Source organism: Pithys albifrons, chromosome 1, assembly GCF_047495875.1.
Source record: "Pithys albifrons albifrons isolate INPA30051 chromosome 1, PitAlb_v1, whole genome shotgun sequence".
NCBI classification, from domain to species: domain Eukaryota; kingdom Metazoa; phylum Chordata; class Aves; order Passeriformes; family Thamnophilidae; genus Pithys; species Pithys albifrons.
The window spans coordinates 7,365,642-7,387,234 of NC_092458.1; the positions used below are offsets into that span (position 1 = coordinate 7,365,642).

The window sequence follows — 21,593 nt, forward strand, 5'->3', positions numbered from 1 at the left end:
TTCACAATGTGCTCCGTGCTTCTGCTTTCAGTGTGCTCTGTGATACTTGACTGTGAGCAGAAATTACATCAAGGGAACATGCAATGAAATCACAAAATATGAAGTGCATGAGTAAGAATTCAGCTGCCAGTAGTGCATTCCAACCGGGAAGCATTGGGTAGCCCACTGCCCATTGTTCCACTGCACTGGTGGCCTTGATTTGCCTGGACTGTGTTACTGAAGAGCTCAAAGAAGGCAAAGTTTTTCAGACTTCCTTCTTCCTGCCCCTGGCTTTTTAATGCTGAAAGGAACGGAAAATTGACTAAATTCCAGTTTTAAAGTAATGAACAGTGAACCAGTGGCAACATACGTGCACTTGCTGAAATGACACAGGGATGGACATCTACAATACCTGGAATACAAGGTGAACTGTGTCTTCTGATTGCAACATGCAGAGAGCTTGTGTTATGGACTATTACAGAAAAATACAAGCTACAGGTTAAATTAGTGATAGAAAGGAGGGGACTATATCCATCCTTACCATAATCATTGTTACAAGAAAAAAATGAGCCCTAGTAACAGTGAGAGAATGGAGGCTCAATGTTAAGTGGAATAGAGAAATGGCAAGGATTACAAAACAAAACTAACAAGACTACAAAAATTTTAATCTAAATATTGAAGACTGGCAAGTTAGAAAGATAATACTTGAAATAGATTGGAGAGGGGAGCAAAAAATAAGGAGTGATTTTTTTCACTTTTTTTGTTTTACCTGCTAATATTTTAAAATCTGTTCTACCTTAATTCAGTTGCTGTCATCTGCCTTAAGTTTCCTGTTGGTTCTCCTGGATGCTCTTGGTGTATGTCATACTGTGGTAGTTTTCTTACTTCTTCTAAACTCTATTTTGTATGAATTATCAGAATGGTTTGCTTGGTGTCATTTGGTTGTAACTGGACCTGTAAGCTAATCAAAGCATATTACAAAAATTCACAAGTTTGTAAAGTGTTATCCTGTAGCTATTCTTCTCTACATGTTTTGCTACTTGTTCTTTTACTTAAGTTCCTGAGTCATTACTGAAAATACTGTACTACTCAAAAAAAAATCCCAAACATGTTTACATGACTGACAGCACTTTTGCTCTGCTTTGGATGTCTGAAGGCAATTTCTCAGTGATGCTTCTTTGGTTTAGATTTTTTGAATGACAAAGGACAGGGAGAATGCAGAGTTAATTCCCACCTAAATATTTTTGTATACTATTAATTATTTTTATTCTGTAGGGCCAAACTTGGAATGCCCCAGTTCTTGAGTCCTGAAGCACAGAGTCTTCTGCGAATGCTCTTCAAAAGAAACCCAGCAAATAGATTAGGTAAAATCTTCAGAAAAAATATTTAAATTTTGATCATAATATTCATAACATCAATGATAAATTTTGTTTCTTGTGTAAAATAGGCTTTAAAGTAAGAATGTAGTTTGCCTATTTGCTCTTCCAGTGTTCAGCAAAGGACTATCATTTTAGTCATACATCTAGAATTAATGCAGAAGAAATAAATATAATTTTGCTGGCCATTCCTTTGACCAAGAAGAAAATAGTTAACAGACTTTTTTCTTCCTTATAAAAGGAGCAGGTCCAGATGGAGTAGAAGAAATTAAGAGGCATGCATTCTTTTCCAAAATAGATTGGAATGTGAGTATCTAGTTAAAAATTAATTCAGTAAATTTCTTGGTTAAATCTTTGGTGTCATATAACTTCTCTATTCACCGTGTGTTCCTTCTCTCCAGAAATTATACAGGAGAGAAATTCATCCCCCTTTTAAACCTGCAACTGGCAGACCTGAAGATACATTTTATTTTGACCCTGAGTTTACAGCAAAAACTCCAAAAGGTAAACAGATAAGAATGAAACAATTTACATATTTAAAAGCAGCATTTGAATGGATCAATTTTGCAATGATCCATTCAAAGTTTGATAGAAATTGTCTTTAAAAATTTAAGGTGTTACCAAAATTTCAGGACTTCTCTTCCAAAAACATACTGTAGATATGCTGCCGTATGTAAATATTTTTGCAAAGTACTGGGTTTTGTGTAAGAAAAATGTGTGATTATCAGATGTTTTTCCAAATGACATACGCAAAATAGTTTATTAATTATTTGCATTTTCGTCCTTAGAAACACTGTCTGAAAATTCCAGTCTCTGTAAACAATAGTTGTGGTTTGCTCCTCAGTGTAGACACAATCTCATGTTTTAAAAACTCTCCATGTAAGTAGGTGATGTGTTTTTCAGATTCACCAGGTATCCCACCCAGTGCTAATGCACATCAGCTTTTTCGGGGATTTAGTTTTGTAGCTATTGCATCTGATGATGAAAGCCAAGCAATGCAGACAGTTGGAGTGCATTCGATTGTCCAGGTGAGTACATTTGCTTTAAAAACAAATCATTAGCTCAGTTAATTTTAAAAAAAATCAAAGCTGTCTCTTGGTGGAGGAATTGTTTCCTTCCTCACAGAATAAAGTATCATCACAAAGTCATTATCAGCTTTTATACAAGACAAGTAAAGATCAGATTATTTTATCCAAAGAAAATCTCTGAAGGTGCAGGACCTGCTTTATTACTGAGCAGCTACAGGTGTGAATAGGCTTCAACCCGTAAATGAAGATATTTTACCATCTGTACTGAACTAACTCTTTAATATCAAGCCATAATAAGATGGAGGGGAATAACAGGTGTTTTGACGTTTTTCCCCCATGCAATCAACTGTCCGTTGATTCCTGCAATGCAGTATTAGGATGCAGTGGAGTACAATTGTGGATTGTATCTGGATGTTCTGGACTGCTGTGCATCTTGGAATCATGACTCAGGACATAATCTCTCCCTTCCAAACCACTCACTTTAGGTTAATTTGCTAATCTGTACTATTTTGTGACTGATGTCAGTGTATCATACAAGTCAGTGTTACAGTACACACTCAGGCTTTGGCTTTGAAGTATCAGGATGACTCCAATACAGAGTCCCATATTAATAATTGTGAGGTGGTCACTCCTAACAGCTCAATGCGGTTGCTGTTCTTATATATTCTGTTACTGCCAGTTTGGTTTTGGATAACAGACCTAAGGTGCAGTTTTCTGTGAGACAAGAAAGGTGGGCCTCCTGCTGGAATGGGGAGAGGCTTGCCTTGCCTCCTTATGGGACTGAGGTCTTTCTGCAGCACTGAGGAATACACAACTGGTAGGGGAAAAAGCAGATGCTTGTACAGGGGAGAAAACTGGAAGATGTCTCGACCTCCTGTTTCTGCTTTTAATAATTTGAATTACTGAGTCATGAAAACCAACTGGTGATCTAAATGGGGTTGAAAATTTCTTAAAGTATAAGTAGGAATTAACAGGTGTGCTGTATGATTGGTTTATTTATATTTTTCAGTGCACAGATATTTTGAAAATGTCTCAAAAATAAAAAAAAACACAATTTATTCAGGACATGAATAGCTTTTGTATTTCCTTAATACTCTCATTATGTCTAGAATAGGGCCAACGTGCTTTTTTCTAAAGATTACTTTTACATGTAATAAAAATTTTGAAAATACATATTTAGATCCATTTTTATTCTCCAGAAACTGTCTGATTTGATATATGCAGCAGCATTATTTCTGGTCCTGATATCTTGCTAAAAGTTCCTGCACCCTTTTCTGTGCTGCTTCTTTCCCGTATAATTCTGTGGATGAAGTTACTTCTCTTTGTATATGGTTTCCTTCTCTTGTAAAGGTCTGTTTCTCTGAAGCCTTTCCTCTGTGCCCCTCAACCGTTTCCTCACTCCTATTTCCTCTTTTCTGTGCTGCAGGATACCCAGATGGTTTCCTGCAAATGCTTTGCATCCTTTGCACAAACTCCTTACACTGGAACACCATTTCCTTCCCTTATAAGAGTGAACACTTGTCCTTCTTTCAGCTTTTTATTTCTGTGAAATGATTTTTGACTGCCATTCCATGCAATTCCATTTGATCTGATTCTGTGCAGTATGTCTGAATTCTCCAGCTGGCATTCGTCTGGCTGTTTGGATAATGGAAACAGTGATGATACTTCTTTACCTTGTTGTTTCACTATTGTATCGTGAAGTCTTCTGTTTTTCTTTGGTTTGGTGATTCTATCTTTAAAGTAATAGGTCAGTAATCAGAAAAACAATGTCAATTTCGAAAAACAATGTGCATTACTTAAAATAAATCTAATTTATAATTATCTCATGCTAATTTTGAACAGAAGGTAGTGGCTGTTTTAGAACACTTTGACCTTGTACAGTCATCGGTTTAAAATTTGAAGCAAATCAATGGGAATTTTATAAAATATATTTTAATAAAAATATCAGTTACATATTAAGAGTATTCATCAATTGATAATATTATTTTGGTAGCAGTTGCACAGGAACAGCATTCAGTTTACTGATGGATATGAAGTAAAGGAAGATATTGGAGTTGGGTCTTACTCTATCTGCAAGAGATGTATTCATAAAGCTTCAAACATGGAATATGCTGTAAAGGTAATTACTTTGTTGTAAACCACACTTTTCATATTTTAGCATTGCGCATTTTTAATTTATTTACCATAGTGAACATAAAGATTATTTCCTAATCTAAAAATATATTATCTACAGCTGTGAACTATACTAGTCAACCAAATAGAATATATACTGGAAGATATTCATATGCAATTTCTATGGTGGTTTGGGTCATGAAAAGCCACCTTCAGCCTTTGAATCACCTATAGAATTATGGCAACTGGTGGGAGTTCAAGACTGCTTCTGGGAGGAAATGTACTATGAAAAGCTTACATGACTTTTTATCATTTTTTATAAATGTGTTTGATTACTTTTAGTCAAATAAAGTCATCTATGGGTTTTTTGCTTCCAGAGTAAATTCATAAATTCTCAAATGGGTGGGTAAGGCATTCTCAACAGTTTTAAGCCTGATATAACTACCAGAATAAACTTCAGCTCTTTGTTGATACTTCCTAGTTTTCAACAAGATTCTTAATGTTGCTTTGATGTTATTCTCTCAGGCTTTCTAACACTTCTTTGAAGGCACCAAATTCTTAGTTGGAATCAGTAGATTTCCCAGAACTGCAATCATAAGGTTTTTTGTCTTTCTGTGTAACATTGTGAGACTGAATGGTTGCTATGAAAGCAGGAGTATGGATTAGCAGACTTTCTAAGTGGTCTTTAAATCCTGTACTATTAGGCAGTTCTCTTTTTGAATTGCTGAACAGCTTACTTCTTAGTTATTTAAAATACAAAGATGAATTAAGTATGTTTTGCTGTATCCTTGTATGTAGATTGCTTACTGGAGCCATTCCAATTTCAATTTGGTATTTAAATACTTACCTTTATTCTGGTTCTGGCCAGAAGATTTGAATTCTCTGCTTTCAATTCGAAGTAATTTTTTGAAACTGGAAGAAAGTACTGACATAGCTGTTAATTTCCTCAATATTTATTGTGAAGATTGCCTCAATTTCTGTTGCTTTTTTCTGCATTTTTCCCCTCAAGGAATCATGAAAAAAGGAATAAGGTTGTCAGTGTGTGATATGTTAGGATGGGGCTGGTAGCAGTATGGGCATAAGGATGAAGGGGTAAGACAGAGATGGAGAAGACATTACAGGAAATTCTGCAGTTCAGGAGAGGAAAAAAATTGGAAGAATACTTTCTAAATAGGGCAAAGTAATATTTTGCTTATTTATACAGGGAGAACTCCAGAGCCTTTTAGCAAGTCTCCAGAGATTCAAGTGAACTTTAATAATGAATGCTTCTTTAAATTAACTCTGAGAATTCCTTACTTTTTCTAATTTTTTTACTCTCTTATTCTCCTGCTTTATCTTTTGCTGCACCAAATATTTGTTTGAGATGAGCATTGACAAAATCAGTTAATTAACATCATCAACCAGTATCTCATGTCAAATTAGGTACTTCCTATTTTGTTACATAATCTATGACTGAAGTCTTATCTACTAAACAGCCTTGCATTATTTATCACAGCCAAAGGGATCAGATCACTTATCTTCCAAAATCATTTTCCACAGAAGTTTTTTTCATTCTTTCCAACATTTTTTGCTCCGCTTTACTGTTCCAATTTAAAAAACATAGTTTTGGTTATGATCCATCCCCTTTACAACAATAAATATTGTTTAACTGTTTATACCAGTTAGCACATCAAAGTGTTACACTTTATAATACTTACAGAAAGAATTTTGCCTCTGTGTCTTTTTGCTCTTACAGATCATTGACAAGAGTAAAAGAGATCCAACAGAGGAGATTGAAATCCTGCTGCGCTATGGACAGCATCCAAATATTATTACCCTAAAAGATGTAAGTAGTGTTTTAAAGGCATCCTTTAGTGTGTTATAGTTGTGTGTCACTTTCTAATTTGAGAGATGACAGACTGTTTAAGATTTGTGTTCATGTTTCTCAGTATTTAAAAATAAAACAATGTTCCAATTCAATTTATTCATCAGTGTCCAGTTTTTTACAGAGATGTTTTCTTTCAAAGGTGCTCATATTTTGGTACAAGATAATCTTAAGGAGTCAAATAATTCATCCCTTATAAATCCTAGGACAAGAATAATTCATGGGACATTGGCTGTGTATTTAAAGGAACAAGAAAGTTCTTTGATTGCTTAAATAACTTTGAATGTGTTTTTGTCTACATTAATCAAAAGCAATTGTAATGTACATTATTGTATAACCCAAAGTAATTTTCATGGACAGTAGTGAGTATTACTCAGTAGTAGACAAAATCTTTCTGTATCCATGGTTGTCACTCTTTTTTACCCAGTATCTTTATCTGATCTTTGAATGGAACACTATCTAACTATTTTTTTTATTATTTGCTCTGACCATGGAAATGCTTTGAACCATAAAAAGCAAGGAATAACATAAGTTGGGAAGTAGAGGTTTTTCATAGCAAACAGTAGATTCTGATGATCTAAGAGACAAGGAAAATTGTCTTTCTCTCTTTGATTATGCATTAAAGAGGATTAAAAATTTAAAAGGCATATGCTTAATGACTTTCATAGACTGCAGGAAAATATTGTGGTCCCCCAAACCAAACCTCAAGCAAAACAGCAAACCATTTTCAGGAAGCTGAGCTCAGCTGAAGGGAGACTGTCAGACATTTTGAAGTCATTAAAGCAATAGCTCATAAATACTGTGGAGATGAGTGCATGAAGTTCTTTTGTCTATGCTCTGTCTTCACCTTACCACTATCATATAGTTTGGCCCTTTCCTGGACAAACAAAATAAGGCAGATACACAGGGGGAGCCCACCATGGAGCTTATCTCACTGCAAGCTAGATAACATAATTATAATTACAATCCCACTTTCTGCTCTCCTTCATGCAATTGGGCAGTAAAGCTACCTGAAAGCAACTGTGCTAAACAGACCCTGCATCAGCAATCATGTTGCTTTTAGTGCTGCATGTTGGCTTCTGTGTGACTTTAATTCATACTAGAGGTTATGTTATTGTAGTGGGAAGACAAACAGAAAGTGGGCACTTACCTGAACTTTAGCCTTATGAATATTTTATATTGAGAACAGAGACATCCAGGCAGCCTTGAGCAGTTGCCATATATGCTGAATTATTTTACTTTGTAATTAATTTTTTATCATCATCAGTCATCTTCCAGCAGGAACCATCTTTCATGCACAGCAACAGCAATAGGCAAATAGGAGACTACAAAAGAAAACAAACAAACAAACAAAAAGCCTTTAGCCCACATAGAAGGAAATGCAGCAGGCTGTAATTCTCACTCACTTCTGTTTCAGATCAGTTCCCCAAGCAGCAATTATGGATGTCCAGTGTAAGGAAAGAGCTTTAGGATTCATATGTAATAGAAACTCATATGACATCCAATACTGTAAGAATTTAATGTTAAGTTTTCATTGTCCTAATACAGATCCCTGGGGCAGATTGCAGCTTTCAGAGACAATAAGGGGGTGTCTTGCCTTCAGGTCTCAAACTTAAGAGCACCATGTATGATTATACAAATAAAATTCATCCTTGATTTGCTCAGTTTTTCATTCAATTCCACATCAAAACTTCAGTGTTTCTAATCTGAAATGCTAAAATAAAGCATTTCAGTATTTAAGTGTGGAAATTATCATTCTGCAAGAAATAATTTTTCTCTTCTATTTTAAGAAGAAATGCAGTAATTTATCTTAAGATTGAAATTTTCATTCTTGTTCAGCTTTTTTATGTTATTTAATTCCTAAGGTGTTTGGATTGAAACAATGGATATTCAGAAGACCAATTTATTTCTGTAGTGCACAGTCCTCTTGTGGTTTTCCTTCTGATTGTTATCAGTGGTCGTTTTCAGTTCCACTGTATATAAACAAAAGAAGGAGCTATATTGTGCTAAATCAGATGTCCTTCTTAGCCAATATCCTGCCTCTGACAGAGGCCATTAGTGGATACCTAGGAAACAGTGTAAGAATGGAGGAAGCACACAGCTTCCAACAAAACATTACCTAGAAACTTCCTGTACCAGACCATTATATGTATTTTAACACTCTTAATGTATTAGTTACTGTTCTGTAGCAGAACTTTTGTACATGTTTTGAGTTATTTAAAGCATTGCTTGAAGAATCATTTGGGAAACTTGAATACAATTTATCCAGTCTCCCTGTCCAAGTGCTTATATACAAGTTTAAAAAAACTCTCATGACATGTATGTAAAATCTTATTTCACTTTGCAGAAAACTTTTCTTTCTCTATTAAATTTTTTCATGTGCCTACATTTGTTTCTTTCACTTTGCCTGGTACAGAAGACATATCAGCTGATCTTTGGTTTGTGCCCAGAGTTAATTTAAAAAAGTAGCATCACATTTATGATTTTAGCATAATACTGTGCACCTGACTGTGATGAAGACTTCAACAGTGTTTATTCTGTGCACACAGCTAAGTTGATAATACCATTAGGGGAATGGGGGTGAGGGGGATTGTTTGGGCTGTTATGTGTGGGCTTTTTTGGCAGGTTGAGTTATTTGTGGGCTTTATCTGCAGACAGGACCAGCAGATAAAATAGTAACCAAGTGCAAATTTTGCTTGAATACCTTCTGCAGTACTGAGATGTGTGTGTTCTGTTGTGTCATGAAATAAGCTTTATTTCCTTATGTTATATTAGTATTAGAGGAGGTGTGCCTATTGAAAACAAGAAAATCCAGTTTAGTATCTAGAATTAAATAACTCTGCTTTTCAATACTGTCTAATATTTAAAGACTTAATTCAAACACATTCAGATGATCAGTCATTTGTATTTCATGGGGGAAAATTTCTATTAAATGAGAATACAGAAACCCATCATATCTTCCTCTCCTTAAGATCATAAGCTTCTAAAGCCTGCAAAATTATTCTTTTTTTTTAATTTGGTGAGAAAATAAAACCTTTTAATATAGTTGAGAGCACAAAAATTTTGAGGCTTAGAACTGTAGTAGCAGGTAGCTTAAGACAAGGAAATTGAGATGAAAAACTTTTCTTTTTTTTCCTCTTTTCTATTATTTACCTGCTGTCTATTCCTGAATTTATTTTACTACAACTTGGATAATTGTTTCTACTTAAACACAAACTAGTTCTTTTTTCATATGTTTTACTGAAGAAAATATTTGCAACATCACTATTAAAAATAGGCTGAAACAATAACAGGGAACAGTCTGTAAAAGGTTTGCCAAAGCAGGAACCCCTTCTGGGTGGGGGGTTTGAGCTGAGCCAAGGCCAGGCTGGATGGGCCTCTGAGCAGGCTCGTGTAGTGAAAAGTATCCCTGCCCATGGCAGGGGGATTGGAACAAAATGATCTTTAAGGTCCCTTCCAAGGCAAACCATTCTGTGGAATTGCAACTGAAGTGAAATGTTCAGTGTAACCTTCAAACGTGTTTTGGTATGGCTCAGTCTGTAGTGCCCCCTGGTGATAATATAAATAATTCCCCACTGCTGCTTTCCTGGAAGCCATGCAAAAATCAAGCTGTTTTCCATAACTAGAAGTAAGGGCTAAAATATGCATACTTCATAAATTTTAGACTTTGGTATAGGCTTTATGTGTAGAGTGATTTATAAGTTTGTGGCTTTTATCACAGCAACTTTAAATACATTCACTTAAGTGTTCCTGGAGGCTATTTGAGGTAAACTTTCGTTTTTTTCGATTTCTTTTGTCTCGCTGTTCAGTTGGAAAGATCTCTGTTCATATTTGTAAATTGGTGCAATAATAGCTCTAGAATTAGCTTTGGTTTTGCCTTAATTAGGCCAGTTTCCATTTTTTACTACTTAATTTCCCCCATGCCTAGTTTAATTTTGTTTCAGTAAAACTCTTCAGGGGAAACTACAGGTTATTCATCCTTTTTGTCTTTAAACACTTAACACTTTATGTTATTTCGTTACTGTACTGCCCTTTTATAGAAGGTTTTGTGTTCATTTCTGAAGGTGAACCACATTTGGATAGTGTGTGGGTTGAGAAATGTGGGGAAAATAATTGAAGAAAACAGCTTGTGGACACATTTGCACTATCTCTGTGCATTTCACAGGAAGACAGCAGAGAATAAATATTTTGAAGTTACCCGTTTATGTACTTTTTGCAGGTGTATGATGATGGAAAATACGTATATGTAGTAACAGAACTCATGAAAGGAGGAGAACTGCTGGATAAGATTCTTAGGCAGAAGTTTTTCTCTGAACGAGAAGCCAGTGCTGTTCTGTTCACAATAACAAAAACAGTTGAATATCTCCATGCACAAGGGGTAAGTTTTCATCATGGACAAAATGTTTATAGCTGTTAATATTCTTCTCTTTCAGAAGCGTAAACTCCTATCTTTATACATTCTTCTGTGTGGTAATTGAGTAATTTTTTGTATTCCTTGTAGCAGGAATTTGTGTTGAAATCAAAACGTTCCTTATCACATGTGTATGTGTTCAGATAACTGAGATGATGCAACTGTTCCTGTTGTTCTTCATGCAGTCTGTCAGCAGTTCTGTGGAATATGCAGATAATGGCTAACAGAGAGGATGTGAGAGGAAGAAAGTCCAGGAAGAGGTGCTAAGACCAGTGCTGTTGCTTAGCCATGGGACTCAGTATAATGCCAGTCTTGTCCTGTCATAAAACCTCAAAATTTATTTTCCGCCTATTACACTTGTAATTTTTTTTACTTCTTCATTTTGAAGAACATAGTTTATGACTTGTAATTCCTGTTCTATAGGGTCAGGAAGTTGTAGTACACTGTTAGGAGACAGAAAATTAACACTTTGGGCAGTTAATTTGGAGACGGAGAAGGCCAGTGTGACAATTGCATGGCAAGAGTAAGTGTTGCATTTTAAAGAAACAAGGGAAAGGGAATAGAGAAAAAGCAGAAAGTATGGGTGCAAGGAAAAAGTCAAGTTGCTAATACGTGACATTGTTACCCAAGAAAAGACACTTTGGAACACATAGTACTCAAATTATTTTAAGTAACAAATAACAATTCAGCACACACTCTCATTTCTGGAAGCTGTTACTTCAGAAAACTTACAATCAGAGCTATCTAGTATCTTATTCTGTGATTCATCACTTTCTTCAATCACTTGCTCGTCTACTTGTTTTCATTTGAGCCCATGTGCACAGGACTAGAATCCTTGGCCAGCAGCATCCGTGGGAGTCACAAACAAACCTTGATACCTTCTGTATGGAAATACAGATAATAGATTAACAAATCATAACTTGGTTTGTTCTTGCCTCACACGGCCAAAAGAAGTGCAGTGTCCTTGCATCATGTAAGGACTTTAGGGGCCTTTGTTTCTCTGCTGTAGATCTCTGTAAGTATTGGCATTTTAACTTGTATTAGACCACTTGCACTTTGGAACTTTCCCTTTTGGAAATTTTCAGGTTGTATGTTAAGTGCATCTCCATATGAAAGATGGCCATATATGTAAAGAGTGAGCACTTCAGTAGTCTAATTTTTGTCTGGAAGAGTCCTTCCTGTATTCAGTGCATTTTCTTGTTTTGGACACTGGGGAGGAGCTCACTTGAATACGATATTAGGTAATACCTGGTTTGACAGACTGAATCTGTGCAGTCTCCACAACCCTTCCCAAATCATGCACATTCATAGGATACTTTTAAACTGAAAAATTAGCAAAGTGGGGATGAAATCTTCCTCTTCAGGGTAAGCAGTAATTCCAGTTCTCACCCAAGGCATTCTCAAAGTATACAGCAATTAAAGATTGGCACAATAGATACCATCATAAAGATAAACAAGAAGTACCACATCATCTTGGAGCAGCAAAATTCTGCATGCTGGTAGATAAATGAGACTGCTAAAAAACATTATGCTAAGAAATAAAGAACTGAAAGGCCTTGCATATTGTTTTGCTCTCATCTGTTGCTCTAAAGTAAAATTTATTTCTGTACAAAATATCAATATAACTTAATTTGACAAATTTTTTTTAAATTTTATATTTTTAAATATTTTCAAAATTTACCTTTGAGAAAACAGCTTAATATAGGAAGGTATTTTAGTTGTTATTTGACATAAACATTTTGATTGCTTGGGAATTAGCATTTGCGTTTGAACTAGATTGTTATGCTTATTCTTCCTCCTACTTGAGAATTGCTTTTCCTTCTTCCAAAAAAAGCATACAACTCAAGCAGACTGATTCTAGGAACTGCCAAATCCCTGGCTCAGTGCTGCTTCTATTGACCACTTTTTCCTTTCTACCCCTTCTAGAATCGATTTCAAAAAAACAATTGAGATTTTTCTTTTTCTTCTGCCTCTCAGAGCAGTAAAGGATGTTTTACTCATTACTTAGAGATAAAGGCTTCTAACCTATCTGAATGCCAAGAAACAAGGGCTGGTTCTCTCATACACTGACATCTGAAACCAGGATTTCCCCTTGACATTACTCTTCCAAGTCAAATGCTTTAATATCATTTGTATATTTTGGCTTACACTGTGCTTGTTACCATAATTTTAAGCATTTGTTTTGTTAAATCTGAGAATTGCAAAGTATTTGCATGCTGGAAGTCTCTACTAAATAGACTCATGTTAAATTGCTTTGCAATGTGTGAGACCCTCTGCACTCCTTTATTTGTTAGCCTTGTGTTACTCCCCTGACCAGCTGCTGCTTGGGAGGAGCGTGTAGAACTTCTGGTTTCTGCACATTACTTACTTGCAGGAGTTTGGGGGTGTCTTCTCATTCTAATGTGATTACCTTCTTGAAATATTTCACCAGTCTTTTCTGTTCAGATTTAACCATGAAAAACTGTTTATTATTAATAAAGCACATAGAACAATCAGGAAGATAAAGGATTTTATGTTCTATTTAAATATTTAAAGGAGGACATTTGGATCCACCCTACTGTCTCACAGCTGTATACACCCTTTCCTCTACAGAGAGCAAAGACTCTTTGGCTTCAGGCTAATGTGTCTTGTGAAGGCAATTCAACAGGTCATTACGACACCCACGACTCCAAAAGATGTGACTCGGCAAAGGTTCTGATTCAAAGAGCCTTGTGGGAATGCATGTTAAAAAGGAATTACATGATTCAGCCATTAGAACAAGACATCTGGAACTGTCTGTGCAAATCAATCAGGGGGTATGGGATGTCTAGAGGGAGTTGTAGAGTTTCCAAGTTAGAATTGTAGTACTCCAGACACCACTGAGCATCAGAACACTGCAGCTGATGGTAGAAGCTGGAACTCTGGAAACTGATCGTTAATGGGAGATCTGAAATTAAGCAGCAGAATTGCTAATTATAATAGAAAGCTTTTCATGTGTTTAGCTTATTGTATTTAGTGGTTTGTTTTGTTTTTTTTTAGGTTGTTCATAGAGACCTGAAGCCCAGCAATATTCTTTATGTTGATGAATCTGGTAATCCAGAATCAATTCGCATTTGTGATTTTGGCTTTGCGAAACAACTGCGAGCGGAAAATGGTCTTCTGATGACTCCATGTTACACAGCAAATTTTGTTGCACCAGAGGTAAAAACCAGGATATGCCTTGATTTATTTTAATGGGGTTTTTTTGCTAGTTAGATTTTTTTTCATTGTAGCCTAACAAATGGAATCACTTAGTAAAATTTTGAAATCTTAGTATTTTTATGGCACAATCAAAGCATTTATAAGCAGTTTTTTCAGAAAAAATATTTGTCTCCCTCAGGTTTTAAAGAGGCAAGGCTATGATGCTGCATGTGACATATGGAGCCTTGGTGTTCTGCTTTATACCATGCTTACTGGGTAAGAGTAATTTCTGTTTGCGAATAGCAAACCAGTATAAACAAAAATAGATGTAGGCCCACTGTTGCAGATGCTTCTGTCAAAGCACTGATTGATCTCAACTTTGGGGTTGAGAATATGCATTGCCTTTAGTAGAATCCAGGTTTGCAGAGACCAATCTGAAAAATTCTTTGCTTTGAATGTCTCGTCTATTTTAGTTGTTTAATTTCTGCTTAAGGGTTATTTAGGACTCAGAATTTATTATCTTGTGAAAACTAAATGATTAAGCAGCATATCTGCTGGAGAAAATGTATGTTGCAAATGCAATTGCAATGCATTAATAAAGCCATGATCCTGTGCAAAATTCAGCCACTGAATGGTTTGAAGTGATGCCGTTAGGATATAATCAGTGTGATGGAAAAGCATTTGTGTATGCAACAGAAATGAATTGTATAAAAGATGATAAATAATAAACTCAACTATAGTACCACAAGTTCAAAAGATGTTTGGTAGATGCAATAGCAACTAGATTTACCTCTTTATGCTGGATTACTGAGGTTGCTGCTTTGGTTAAGAGTTAACATCATCAAAGCATTTTTGCATTTTAAAATAAGTAAGTGACAAATATTTGTTTTCAAATATCTCTCTTTTTTTGGTTGGTGTGGTTGTAGTAGCAAGAAAGTGTTGAGTGAAGCAAGGAGAATTGCTGCACCTTTTTTCCTCTGGTTTCAAAACTGCATTTATTCTCTTTCAGACTAATAATAAAGTCTTCACATTTAGTTTTATAACAGATCAGTTTATTACTTCACTGGAATATGAAAGTTTAAGGAAGACGTTCTGAAATTCAGGAACCATCAGTATTTAGACTGCTATAGAAAAAAATCTGCTTTTCAGACCCAGGAGAGAGGGAATACATGAAGGAAGAACAGATCTGTAGTCAGTGCCATGTACTTTCATGTGTAAAGAATAATTTCCTTTTACAACTGTTTGACTGTCTGTTGCCTATAATTACGCTGATTTTGCTGAATTTTACAATCAGATTATAATTCCTATTGAGGTCCAGGTTATGGAAGTTACTAACATTGAAATTGTTTGGTTAAACAGCTACACTCCTTTTGCAAATGGTCCTGATGACACCCCAGAGGAGATTTTGGCCCGAATAGGTAGTGGAAAGTTCTCTCTCAGTGGTGGTTATTGGAATACTGTTTCAGACACAGCTAAGGCAAGTATATTTCCTTTGTCCTTTGGGGGATCAGGAATGAATTACAATGTAGCATGTTGCTTTTAATGTATATGTTACATATGATTGGGTAAGTTTCACCCATTGTTATTTTAAAATACTGATCTCATCCCTTATGTATCTGGAATTTTGTTTCCTATTTTCGATCCTTCATGTTTTAACAGTCACTTGGAGGAAAACCAGGTGTGCCCTGCACTGTAATAGTTAACAGCTGACCTTAGAAATACAATGTATTTTATCAGTATTGACACACATGCGTAATTAAGCACTAATAAAGCTTCATGTGGAAGCATGACATCCAAAAATCATAGGTAGTCTGAATCATGACAATGAAAATGACTGAAGTCTTACACGTTATTGCATTTGTACGAAGTAAAAATAATTGGACAACTTTTTTGAGAAGTATGTCAAATGCAGCACATAGAACTTAAACTTCAGTGTGCAAGATCCTTTATGCCTCTTCTATGTAGATGCTTAACGTGCTAAAGTTTCCTTGTTTAATTGGGTACCTTCCTTATGTGTTACTAAAATTCAATTAAGTCACACAATTGAAAGATACACTGTTAGCATTGCAGGGTGTTTTTTCATTTGTTTTAAACAGAGATATGAACATATTTTTAGACCTCCAAAATCTTCAGTTTGGAACAATAATCTGTTTTAAAGCTGAAGTTTTACTGTTATTTGCATTGACCCTTCATATATTATTGACAGGACCTTGTTTCAAAAATGCTTCATGTTGACCCTCATCAAAGACTGACTGCAGCCCAAGTTCTTAGTCACCCCTGGATAGTTCACTGTGACCAATTGCCTCAATACCAGCTGAACAGGCAAGAAGCTCCCCATTTAGTGAAGGTAAGTGGATATTTGTTCAGCTTGTCATTTAGCCAAAAACAGTGTAAACAAAAAGGGGTTGTTTTGATTTTACAGTTAGGGTGGCACGTGTTTCCTCTATGATTTAAAAGTCGTTATGACTGATTGTTGCACAAAGCCCCTAAAGTGAACTTGTAAAACGTAATAAGAATTAATGAGATTTTACTCACAGGGAGTAAATCTAATATATTTTTAAAAGACTTTCATTTTCTTGTATTTGAAATCTGTTGGACTGACTTACACTAGAAGGCTTAAGTGCTAGGAAGCATAAAGAAACCATTCTTCTGATCATGATAAAAGTTGTCAGGTGACTGTAGGGGAGCTGAAAAGTAGTTTAGCTAATTGTACAGTTTGAGAGGAGGGTAATTGTCAGTAACTAAAATAAAATAATATACTTTGTGATCACAGTAGAAGCTAAAGAGAAGTCAGAAGGGCAGTGTTATTTACTGTGGTATCATACTGTTCTGCACCCTATCTGAAACAAGATCTGGTTTGACCCTGAAATTTTTTCACTTTGAACAAGCAGAGGAAAATCAAAAATAATCGAATTCTACTCTGTATTCCACCCTGGTTTTAGTCCAACATTCAAGAATCTCTTGTGCGACATAAAAGGGATCTGAAGAATATGATTAACACACTCTCAGAGTCAGCTATTAGAAATTTCTGGCCTCCAAGAACACAAGTGGAATATGAGAGGTGTTCTGATCCCATGCCTTGCAACTGTCTGACTTTTTTTAAATAAATCTTTGTGTTCTGAGTAATATATTTTGTTGGAAACTGAAATGATTATATAAATAATAAGCAGATACAGCCTACCAATGGGATTTCATTTCCCAACTATCTCACACAGCATAGAAAGAGAACTTAATTTTTGGGTTTGAATTCTTAAGCAATGTAGAACTCCTTATTACCCTAAAAAACACTCACTGCTAATGCTGCCAGTACTGGAGTAAAGCAGTAATGTGTTTCTGCTTTGTAGATGAAAATAGACTGGAAGTTAAAACTTGTTCAGAATCTCTGGCATTTAGCACTGTGTGGTCTGTGTGTGTGCATCAATCTCAACATAGTCTTAATGTTTTTTATCCTCTACCCCACAGGGTGCAATGGCAGCAACTTACTCTGCTTTGAATCGTAATCAGTCACCAGTTTTGGAGCCAGTTGGTCGTTCTACTCTTGCTCAGAGGAGAGGTATAAAAAATATTCCCTCAACAGCCCTGTGAAATGACCTCAACCAGATACTTGGTACCATGGTATAAGATGATAGCACAAATCATGGCGACAGGTAGCACATATCTGACAGATACCTGCAAGCACACTCTGTCCCAGCTGGTACCTATAATGCTGCTGCTCCTGCTGCTGCTACTGCTTTCATCTACTCTCGCTTTAAACTGTTGTTGGCAAGTTACTGATCTCACTGGAGCCGCAAATGGAGCGACAAGTGGAGACAATGAAAATGATCATGTTCACGACTGAATAAACCAGAAGAATTACAAATGCCACCTCTGTCAAAAATACACTGAATAAAGCACTCTGCACCACATAGCATTATTTTTATAAGGAATATTTTTTGTCCCCTAAAATATTCTTTGTTACAGGTAGAAATGGACAGTTTATGTTAAGCACTTAGCTTAAACAATCTGTTTATATTAGCACTATATACTTTGTGCCATCCAACATTTTGTATGTTTTTGTAAACAGTTCACAAACAGTACATTTCAGTGCTGTTTTCTTTAATGTATACATGCCTTGTTTTACTTAGATATTATTAATCATTTTGACAATTAAGTCTGATTAAACAGTTCACCTGGATTAATCAGTATTGTTGGACAGCTCTAAAAGAAGCCTGACTGTTAAACAGCTATTGAATGTAATACTATGAATAGTTTTCCTCGCCTGTCTTTTCTACATTTTTGTGTTTTTGACACCACATGTCATGTTATGAAAATCAGGATACTGTTTATAGTACTGAAAATTTAAACAGTGGGTCTCTCACCATACTAGATACACAATTGGTAATATAACCCAGAGAAAAGATAACTTGCTACGTCTTTTGTTCCCCTCCTGTTTAGTCTCTCCCATCTAATCTCTGGACTCAGGAATCAATGCTAAATACTTTCTGATAGAGGACATTTCTATATTGTTTATTATAATCCATTGTTAATATTTTATCTCTATGACTTTTGTTTAAGCTACAAAGGACTTGTTCAGTGAATGAATGTTGGCATTACAGAAGAAAGGCAACACTGAAGAGAAAACAAAACATATTGTCCAATAATAAACAGAAGCCTGCAAAAAGTAGTTTTAAACTGCATTCATTGCAGTTGCAAAACTGATGGATCTAATGTTCTTTCAGTTATTTTCTGCTCACTCTAATTGACATTAAAAGCAAAATGAGAGCAGAGTCATTCAGATCTATCAAGTTGGAAAAGGGTCATTCTAATTTACCATGAAAATAGTATTGTCCCAGTCAGGTAAGATAAAGCTGTTTGGAGTGAACATTCTCAATTTTCTGCAGATGGAAGCAACTTCTTAATGAGGGTGAAAAACTCACTTTAAATACTAATACAAACTTTTAACAGCCTTGGCTTCTTGGTGTGTAAAGTAATTAAAGGTGCATCTCTATGGCTGGTCTTGAAAGATCAAATTGCCCACATGAGAAGGAGCACTGGAAGGTGTTTGTATTTAGTGAGTGTTTCCCTCCACCAAAATTACGTGCTACATTAGCTCCTTTCAGATATGAAAATGGCTTTTGGGAATTCCAGCTTTAATAAAATATGGATCTGGGTGAACAGCTGTATGTGAGCAATGCAATTTAAAAACTAAAAAGTGTGGTTTTGTGTTTAAACCAAGAAAATACCTTCTTATGCAAGTGGTATTAGATTTCTTTTATGGTGATTAATTGGCTCGTTTCCCTGAAATCATCAAGGGTTTGTTGAAAAGGAGAATCACCTTTGTGGCACCACAGATTTGCTCTAAATGAACGGGAGTGTTTCTTCTGCCAGAATTTCTGAGTTCCTATGGGAACCTTTGTTAGACTTGCAAAGGATCCCACTTTTATTGCCCTTAAAAATCTGCTAAATATTTAATCCATGATATAATTTTGAAGGAATTGGTTTTATAAACAAGGATTCTTAAATCAGCATAGATCTCAGAAATCTGAATACACAGCTCTTCCAAGCAATTAGTATTTTTCCTTTACTTGGGGATTTAGCATTGAAGTTTGCCTGAGGTGTACAGATGCATCTACCCTTTCTCCAAGAAACATCTTTAACTAGAGGCAGAAAAAGGGCATTTTTTTTTCACAGTGTTAGCAATTCCAGAGGAATTTAGCACAACCCTATCTTTCAGAAAACGTATTTTCAGCTCTGTGAGCAGTTTTAAGTCGGGCTTCTCAAAGTCTAGAAACTGTACCTTCTGGTGGCTTTTAAAGGTGTTAATCAGCAGATTGACATACCTAGTCAACAAACAAGATTTAAAACTGATACTGTTGAAATAAAGGGATGGCAGTACTTGCCAGTGTGTCAATAAAAACACTTCAGTTTAGGAGGGAGTTTCTCCTCTGTTCAGGGTGTATCTGTAGGTACCTGACAAAAAAACAGACCAAAAAAAGGAAGTGTTAAACTGCCTCACTATTGGCAATATCCATGTTAAAATAATATAAAAGTACTTTCAGTGGTTTTATTGTAGCCGTATTTTGTTGTCCTCAAGCTCATTGATGATTAGCCAAATAGTGAAGCAAATTTAACTTCTACATTTTATGTATCTACATTCTCAAATGAGATCTTAAAATTTAGTCTAGACTTTGCAGATGTTGCTATTATGTCATATATACAGCAGCAGAGGATGACCATCTTAAATTGTAGCAAAACAGGGCTTTAGTACACCCTAACTTGACTGTATTAAAGTCTGGAGTCACTATATTTTTAGGTTGCTTTCTAAACCAAGGTGTAAAGGGTCTGCCTATTTTACAGGCTAGACATGGGTTTATGTACCTTACTTCCATGTTCACAACTTTCACATTTATTTTTATGGTTCTGTAGCTGCAGTTGTTAGAACCTATAGAGAAATCCACTTAATGTTTCTTTGAATCCCAGCACCTTTCTATTAGAATGTGAGGAAATGACACACTGTGTGCATTCATTGCTGGACTGCTGCTTGGTCTGCAAGGCGTAGCAAGTGACTCAAGGATACAGAGTCATACAAAATGAAAAAAGGAGAACTGCAGATACAGGTGAATTTTATATATGTCAGTCATGGGTATTTTTAATTTTTTTAAGTGTGAAATTACCATTTATTGTGCTTGAGAGCATGAGGGAATGGAGGGGGAAGAGTGTAGTTGCAATACTCATAAAATGCCATCTATATCCAGTCAGGGCAAAGTTCTGTATTCATAGTCACTATAACATTGAATGAAATTTACAAGGAGTTTTTCAAGGAAGTATTTAAAACTTTTTTTTTAGAGAGGCAAAACCATAAGAAAATGGAGTGGCGTGTCTGGGATTTGTGTGTGTGTGTGTGTTTTGCTTTTGTAAATGTGGTGTACCAACTAAAGCTGTGCTTTTCTATTATTGGAAGGAAAGGATTCAAAGTGTGCTGGCCCTTAGTAAGCAGCAATGGTTCATAGATGAATTTTCACTTATGAAAATTATGTAAATGATTAGCTTTATCTTGATACTCTTGACCTAATCAAAGGGAAGGTGTACTTATGAGGGATGTAATTATTTTGCAACCTAGTTGGGGGGGAAGTCTACTTAAACTGTTTTTAAAAAATTACAAAATCACAGATAAAATATTTTTCTACGATTCTATACAATCATACTTTATACCAGTTTTCTCAGCATGGCATGTGAGTCTAAGGTACTACTCCAGGAAATCAGTGGTAATGTACCTTATTCTGACCATTACAATAGCATCTGTTAGATGCTTGGCACTGCTGTCATAGAACTGAAATGCTAGTTTAAAAAAATAAAAAAATGTACTGAATACTTTAAATGATTGTTTTATTCAGAGTCTGATCTAGAGTCCAATCATGCTGTTAATGTGTAATTAAAACCGTTCCAGATGTAACTATGAACAGTTCTGGAAAGTTATCATTGCTTGTTCTCCTGTCTAATGGCAGGTTTTGTAGTCTTCAAAAGAAATTGAAATTTCTACTATGAATAAACTTTCAAACATCTTAAAGTGCTGTTTTGTTTATTCTGCCCAGTTTTAAGAGCCACTGTTTGTTCATCACTGTCCCGGGTTGAGCTGGCAAAACGCCAACTGTCCAGGACAGAGTTAAAAGGGTTCCTCCTCCCCC

General features: G+C 35.6%; 1 protein-coding gene across 4 annotated transcripts in view; it reads left to right on the forward strand.

The window, feature by feature from the left end:
- Window positions 1-21,475, forward strand: part of RPS6KA3 (ribosomal protein S6 kinase A3) — a 78,890-nt gene extending 57,415 nt beyond the window's left edge. For 3 of the 4 annotated variants that reach the window (XM_071552803.1, XM_071552711.1, XM_071552620.1), the window contains 12 exons: window positions 1,255-1,343; window positions 1,597-1,661; window positions 1,757-1,859; window positions 2,259-2,383; window positions 4,377-4,502; window positions 6,231-6,320; window positions 10,579-10,737; window positions 13,789-13,950; window positions 14,129-14,205; window positions 15,289-15,406; window positions 16,136-16,276; window positions 17,392-21,475. In XM_071552803.1, the coding sequence (XP_071408904.1) occupies window positions 1,255-1,343; window positions 1,597-1,661; window positions 1,757-1,859; window positions 2,259-2,383; window positions 4,377-4,502; window positions 6,231-6,320; window positions 10,579-10,737; window positions 13,789-13,950; window positions 14,129-14,205; window positions 15,289-15,406; window positions 16,136-16,276; window positions 17,392-17,514 (1,378 nt within the window). In that variant the 3' untranslated portion in view covers window positions 17,515-21,475. The remainder of the gene's footprint in view (window positions 1-1,254; window positions 1,344-1,596; window positions 1,662-1,756; window positions 1,860-2,258; window positions 2,384-4,376; window positions 4,503-6,230; window positions 6,321-10,578; window positions 10,738-13,788; window positions 13,951-14,128; window positions 14,206-15,288; window positions 15,407-16,135; window positions 16,277-17,391) is intronic. The other variant, XM_071552535.1, reaches the window with a different exon arrangement.
- Window positions 21,476-21,593: the final 118 nt, after the last annotated feature.